This window comes from Littorina saxatilis, linkage group LG17 (assembly GCF_037325665.1).
Source record: "Littorina saxatilis isolate snail1 linkage group LG17, US_GU_Lsax_2.0, whole genome shotgun sequence".
Taxonomy (NCBI): Eukaryota; Metazoa; Mollusca; class Gastropoda; order Littorinimorpha; family Littorinidae; genus Littorina; species Littorina saxatilis.
This window is the reverse complement of record NC_090261.1, coordinates 1,705,750-1,713,249: the sequence shown is the minus strand read 5'-3', so window position 1 is coordinate 1,713,249 and position 7,500 is coordinate 1,705,750. Positions and strand designations below refer to the sequence as shown.

General features: G+C 44.7%; 1 protein-coding gene across 2 annotated transcripts in view; it reads left to right on the top strand.

The window, feature by feature from the left end:
• LOC138953534 (myo-inositol 2-dehydrogenase-like) overlaps positions 1 to 7,500 on the top strand; it is a 13,276-nt gene that overhangs the window by 5,430 nt on the left and 346 nt on the right. For both annotated transcript variants that reach the window (XM_070325373.1, XM_070325372.1), the window contains 6 exons: positions 111 to 415; positions 2,066 to 2,136; positions 2,770 to 2,878; positions 3,345 to 3,481; positions 5,740 to 5,975; positions 6,421 to 6,577. In XM_070325373.1, the coding sequence (XP_070181474.1) occupies positions 198 to 415; positions 2,066 to 2,136; positions 2,770 to 2,878; positions 3,345 to 3,481; positions 5,740 to 5,975; positions 6,421 to 6,577 (928 nt within the window). In that variant the 5' untranslated portion in view covers positions 111 to 197. The remainder of the gene's footprint in view (positions 1 to 110; positions 416 to 2,065; positions 2,137 to 2,769; positions 2,879 to 3,344; positions 3,482 to 5,739; positions 5,976 to 6,420; positions 6,578 to 7,500) is intronic.

The window sequence follows — 7,500 nt, the reverse complement described above, 5'->3', positions numbered from 1 at the left end:
AATTTTAAATGTGTCAAGCGCAAAGAGCATAATTGTAAAGTTATGATGTTGCGCTATATAAATGCTCATTTATTATTATTATTATTATTATTATTTTGTGTGTGTGCCAGAGTTGGGCAGAAATCTTTGGAAGTAGCAAGAGAAAGGTCTGAGGACAGGAGGAGGAGCCAGACAGGGGGATAGGAGAGAGTGAGGGCATGATGCAGACGACAGTGGGCATGGCGGTGTTCGGGGTGGGTCGGGCGGGCCAGTACCACCTGACCAGCATGGCGGCTCACCCTGACGTGACGGTGCGCTGGGTGGTGGACGTGGAGGGGGTGCGGGAGAGGGCGGCCCAGCTGTGCGCACAGTACGGCCTGCAAGACACACACTTCGCTCCCACAGACCACTGGCAGTGTGTCTTGGACGACCCTCAGTAAGTCATTTTATGCTTTTGTACTTTCGGTTAAAACTGAACTTTGATTCATTTAGCCTCAAATTAATTCGGCGAAGTCGACTTTGCGAAGTCTACTTGACAAAGCTGGCTGCATGCACGAAGCTTTGGCACTGCATTTTTTGTAAAAAGATTTCTTTATTTGTTTCTTTATTTGGTGTTTAACGTCGTTTTCAACCGTTCAAGGTTATATCGCGACGGGGAAAGGGGGGAGATGGAATAGAGCCACTTGTTAATTGTTTCTTGTTCACAAAAGCACTAATAAAAAAATTGCTCCAGGGGCTTGCAACGTAGTACAATATATGACCTTACTGGGAGAATGCAAGTTTCCAGTACAAAGGACTTAACATTTCTTACATACTGCTTGACTAAAATCTTTACAAACATTGACTATATTCTATACAAGAAACACTTAACAAGGGTAAAAGGAGAAACAGAATCCGTTAGTCGCCTCTTACGACATGCTGGTGAGCATCGGGTAAAGTCTTCCCCCTAACCCGCGGGGGGCTGTAAAAAGATTGATGACTTCGTGAAGTGGACTTGGGGCTGAATTAGGGACCGCCTTGAGTGACGTCAGTGTTGTGACGTAATGATGTACACCAATGATGCCTCTTCGGATGCTCATCCTTTCTATGAGTTTCGATTTGGGACAGTTTTGGGCCCATTGTATCGGGTGGTTATGGTTTGTATCGTGTGGCTATGGTTTGTATCGTGTGGCCGTGGTTTGTATCGTGTGGCTATGGTTTGTATCGTGTGGCCGTGGTTTGTATCGTGTGGCCGTGGTTTGTATCGTGTGGCCGTGGTTTGTATCGTGTGGCTATGGTTTGTATCGTGTGGCCGTGGTTTGTATCGTGTGGCTATGGTTTGTATCGTGTGGCCGTGGTTTGTATCGTGTGGCTATGGTTTGTATCGTGTGGCTATGGTTTGCATCGTGTGGCTATGGTTTGTATCGTGTGGCCGTGGTTTGTATTGTGTGGCTATGGTTTGTATTGTGTGGCCATGGTTTGTATCGTGTGGCTATGGTTTGTATTGTGTGGCTATGGTTTGTATCGTGTGGCCGTGGTTTGTATCGTGTGGCTATGGTTTGCAGTGTGTGACCATGGTTTGTATCGTGTGGCTATGGTTTGCAGTGTATGACCGTGGTTTGTATCGAGTGTGGCTATGGTTTGCAGTGTGTGACCGTGGTTTATATCGTTTAGCTAAGGTTTGCAGTGTGTGACCGTGGTTTGTATCGTGTGGCTATGGTTTGCAGTGTGTGACCGTGGTTTGTATCGTGTGGCTATGGTTTGCAGTGTGTGACCGTGGTTTGTATCGTGTGGCTATGGTTTGTATTGTGTGGCTATGGTTTGTATCGTGTGGCCGTGGTTTGTATCGTGTGGCTATGGTTTGCAGTGTGTGACCATGGTTTGTATCGTGTGGCTATGGTTTGCAGTGTGTGACCGTGGTTTGTATCGTGTGGCTATGGTTTGCAGTGTGTGACCGTGGTTTATATCGTTTGGCTAAGGTTTGCAGTGTGTGACCGTGGTTTGTATCGTGTGGCTATGGTTTGCAGTGTGTGACCGTGGTTTATATCGTGTGGCTAAGGTTTGCAGTGTGTGACCGTGGTTTGTATCGTGTGGCTATGGTTTGCAGGACGGTAGCCGTCGTTGTGACCACCCCGACACGTTTTCACGAGGACATCACCAAGCGAGCTCTGCGGGCAGGTAAGCTAACCAGGATTTTGTCATCACCAATATGTTCACACATCAATCACACACATTGATCCCAATATCTGCTAACAGTGCTTTATTTTGGGAGAAAAAAACATTCCAACAGGAATTCCTTAGAGCAGCATCACACACATTAATCCCACCATCACCTAACAGTGATTCACTCTCAACAACCATTCCAACAGTAATTCGAGGAGCATAATTATGGCATTAATTTGGCCTTCCTTATAGAGTTTTTTAATATAATCTTGACTGTGTACGCAAAGTTACAATTTTGATATTCAGTGATGTCAAGTCTCCATTTCAAATCGTTTAGAGGCAGGCTGGACTCATTGCTCTAAATAGATTTATATTTCAGATCACAGCAGAATTAATTATGATTGTCAAATTCAAAATAGTTGCTTCAATGATTGATGACATGTTTGAGCCACCAGCACACATTGTCTCTATCTACACACCACGTCTCTGATACATTGATTAAAAGTGCCGATAGGCTGATACATCGATTAAAAGTGCCGATAGGCTGATACATCGATTAAAAGTGCCGATAGGCTGATACATTGATTCTGTGTACGCTCTAACGACAAGAAAGGTCCACCACTGTGTAGCACGTTCTTTGTGTTCCAGGGAAGCACGTGTTCTGTGAGAAGCCAATCTCCTTCACAGCCGAAGTGGTCCAGTCTTGTTACCAGGAGGCGGAGAAACATGGCCGGGTTCTCTTCTGCGGATTCAACAAGTCAGTCACTTTGGTCGCTCTCTTCTCTTCACGCGCACACCTTTTTTTCTTCTTCTTTTCTTTCGTGTGTGTGTGTGTGTGTCCCAAGATAGACCAATTGATCCTTAGAGGACGAACAAACCAACTAGTCAGTCGACACCTTTCTGCTTTTTCAGATGCACCACGAAATGTTCTGACACCCTGTGAGATAACAATATTTTTTCTTCAGTGTTTGTCTCCAGAACTGCCTTTTTTCCGTGTGATTGACATGGCCTGATCTTAAGCACTCATGCCAATTTCAGCATCCAGCAACCGACTGACATGATGTTTAGTCTCTATTTGAAGTTTCTATTCCGACAGATTCGGATGGGAATCATAACTACAAACCCATATGCAGAATCTGTATTTTAGCTTAGGCTAATACTGGTAGCTTCTGAAGTATCTAATTCTATGGTGGTATGTTGATAATGTTTGTGTTGGTGTGCAGGCGATTTGACGAGCAGCACGTGAAGTTGAGGGAGCGCGTGCAGGCCGGTCAGTTGGGCTCTCCACGCCTCGTGCACTACCACTGGAGGGACCCCAAGACCTCGCCCGACACTGTGGCCTCCTACATCCTCCCCTCAGGTGCGATCCTCGCTCACTTTCACATACTCTCAACTAAGACTGAGAATGGCAATGTCCAGGTTTTCGCCCCGTGTGAGCTTCTTCACACTGAATGAATCATAAAATGTATACCTTTCCTTTACTGTGACGTCACTTCCACGGGGCTATATCTGGACTATGCCCTTCTTTCGTTTCCTTGAAAATGATAACAAGTCGCGTAAGGCGAAAATACAACATTTAGTCAAGTAGCTGTCGAACTCACAGAATGAAACTGAACGCAATGCCATTTTTCAGCAAGACCGTATACTCGTAGCATCGTCAGTCCACCGCTCATGGCAAAGGCAGTGAAATTGACAAGAAGAGCGGGGTAGTAGTTGCGCTAAGAAGGATAGCACGCTTTTCTGTACCTCTCTTTGTTTTAACTTTCTGAGCGTGTTTTTAATCCAAACATATCATATCTATATGTTTTTGGAATCAGGAACCGACAAGGAATAAGATGAAAGTGTTTTTAAATTGATTTGGACAATTTAATTTTGATAATAATTTTTATATATTTAATTTTCAGAGCTTGTTTTTAATCCAAATATAACATATTTATATGTTTTTGGAATCAGAAAATGATGGAGAATAAGATGAACGTAAATTTGGATCGTTTTATACATTTTTATTTTTTTTTTTACAATTTTCAGATTTTTAATGACCCAAGTCATTAATTAATTTTTAAGCCACCAAGCTGAAATGCAATACCGAAGTCCGGGCTTCGTCGAAGATTACTTGACCAAAATTTCAACCAATTTGGTTGAAAAATGAGGGCGTGACAGTGCCGCCTCAACTTTCACGAAAAGCCGGATATGACGTCATCAAAGACATTTATCAAAAAAATGAAAAAAACGTTCGGGGATTTCATACCCAGGAACTCTCATGTCAAATTTCATAAAGATCGGTCCAGTAGTTTAGTCTGAATCGCTCTACACACACACACACAGACAGACACACACACACACACACACACACGCACATACACCACGACCCTCGTCTCGATTCCCCCCTCTACGTTAAAACATTTAGTCAAAACTTGACTAAATGTAAAAAGTTTGAAGACTCTTTTTGGAGTACATTGTGCTTTGTAGTCACCAACGGCACCATCTGTTGCTACTGAGTGATACATTTTGTGTTCATTGCTCAACTGCACATACGCCGGACAACGCCGAAGACGTGTGTTGTCTGTGCCCCGGTTTCTGTCACCCGAACATAGTTAGGCCTTGCGAAGTGGGACAATTTCTGTACTAATTGATTATTGATAATCAACAGCTGTACACATCATGGGACAAAGCCAGCGCGACTTGCTCATTTTGCTACACTGGCCCTAGAAACCTTTAACTGATTATGTTCTGGCTTGTTACTATCAGTGAAGACAGGGTCGTGCTTCATTTGGCCTTTCCACGCTTCAGTGATCACGGCCAGAGAATGACGACTACGCTGTCGTGAAAACACCCATGCTTCTTGAATAAAGGTCTTACTAGCAGTCAAAGGGATTTTAAATTGCTTACTGCACATTTCTCCGACGTCAAATGTTAGGTTGAGACGCGCATCCTCATCATAAAACCCTTAATCGACGGATTTGTTCCCTGGCTGGCTGTGTAGAGGCGTGTCAGTAGAGATTATATCTCTCGTTTTGCTACAGCTACGAACTTAATTTTTGGAACACACCGTATGCACCACAATTCCAAGCTACTCACCAAATGTCAGCTGTCTGGCTCCCCCGAAAGCGGCGTATGGCTGCCTGAATGGCGGGGTAAAAACGGCCATACACGTAAAAACCCACTCGTGGAAAAACATGAGTGAACGTGGGAGTTTGAACCGATGAAGGAAGAAGAAGAAGAAGCTGGCTGGCTGTGTAAAGGCGTGTAAAGATCATATCTCCCGTTTTACTACAGCTAGGAACCTAATTTTTGGCACACACCGTATGCACCACAATTCAAAGCTACTTACCAAATGTCAGCTCAATTAAACCAAGAGTACTAGAGATACAAGTCTATTAAAAAGACAGACAGACAGACAGACAGACAGACAAACAGACAGACAGAGCAATTCTTAAAGACCGCCATATAAAGGCGGCGTAAAAAGACAATTCTGACAAGGGATTGCCTCCCCTGGAAAGCATTTTCTTAGTTTTGGTCTAAAATACCTTGCATGTTATGATTTTATTTTAAATTTAATTTTTAAACTAAATTCTTCCGGCCATCAAGGGGGTTACTAAGTGTGAGTGTATCGTGCAGGGGGTATATTCTGTGACTCCGCCATCCACCAGCTGGACTACGTGCCGTGGATGTTGGGAGAGACACCCTCCACTGTTCACGCCGTCGGCACGAGGACGTCACTGCTGGCCGGCGACTACGCAAAATGTGGTGACGTAGACAGCACCATCATCACGCTCGGCTTCCCTAGCGGGGTCCACGCCATCATCGAGGTTTCGCGAGAAATGCATAATGACGACTTATACTTCAGAATAGAGGTAAGCCCTCTTGCCAATATCAGACAGACATTTTGTGGATATAAAAAATATATCACCTGACGTTTCTTCTCTGTGTTGACTAGGTTAGCTGTTCCCAAAAAGCAGGGACCAAGAACGTGTGTCGACACCCAAAAAGCAGTGACAGTTTACAGAACAAGATGTCACGTACAAATACATGTAAAGTGTTCCGTAAAATACAACACTCCCCCCCCCCCCCACCATCCTCCCATTCTGAAGGTCTTTTTGTACTATGACAGGTTGACAGGGATACTGTATAATTATTATGTGTGATGTGTCCACTGACAGGTAATGGGGACCAAGGACACGAACTTGCTGTGCGAGGTGAACAGATACACTGTGTATAATGTGTGTAGTGTGTACCTAAGACACGGTGTATGATGTGTGTAGTGTGTACACAGGTATGTGATGTGTAGTGTGTACACAGGTAATGGGGACCAAGGACACGTACTTGCTGCACAAAGTGAACAGAGACACGACGAGCGAGGTACGGATGGACGGTCAGAAGGGCGAGACTCTCATCCCCCTCACCATTTGGTCAGCATACAAACACGAGATGGATTGCTTCGTCAGGGTCGTGCAAGGTCAGTGTCCACGTCTTTCAACCTTTAAAGCCCAACATCCGTCTCCAGGGCACAAAGCCTTGTTATAGTAAACAAGTACACATAGCACAGCTAAAGATAACGTTGCCAACGTCTCCAGGGCACAAAGCCTTGTAACAGTAAACAAGTACACATAGCACAGCTAAAGATAACGTTGCCAACGTCTCCAGGGCACAAAGCCTTGTAACAGTAAACAAGTACACATAGCACAGCTAAAGATAACGTTGCCAACGTCTCCAGGGCACAAAGCCTTGTTATAGTAAACAAGTACACATAGCACAGCTAAAGATAACGTTGCCAACGACACCGGATGTAGCCCAGACACGAAAAAACAGAGCTTGTTCAGAGGCAATAAGTAGTCATCTCCTGGACTGACTCCAGGATAATCCCCCATCATGGGCGGGGATGTAGCTCAGTCGGTAGCGCGCTGGATTTGTATCCAGTTGGCCGCTGTCAGCGTGAGTTCGTCCCCACGTTCGGCGAGAGATTTATTTCTCAGAGTCAACTTTGTGTGCAGACTCTCCTCGGTGTCCGAACACCCCCCCGTGTGTACACGCAAGCACAAGACCAAGTGCGCACGAAAAAGATCCTGTAATCCATGTCAAAGTTCGGTGGGTTATAGAAACACGAAAATACCCAGCATGCTTCCCTCCAAAGCGGAGTATGGCTGCATATATGGCGGGGTAAAAACGACCATACACGTAAACACCGTTGGAGTTTCAGCCAATGAACGAACAAACAAATCCCCCATCCTTTTAATACCCTGCCCCACCTCCCCTATCTTGTTTCACCTCATTAACCCTCCCCTCAAGAAGTCAGTTACGGGAGACATTAAAGACATACGTACATTTTTTCACACTGTCTTAAAAAAAATCCAGCGCTGAAAATACGTCTTTTTTTTGTCC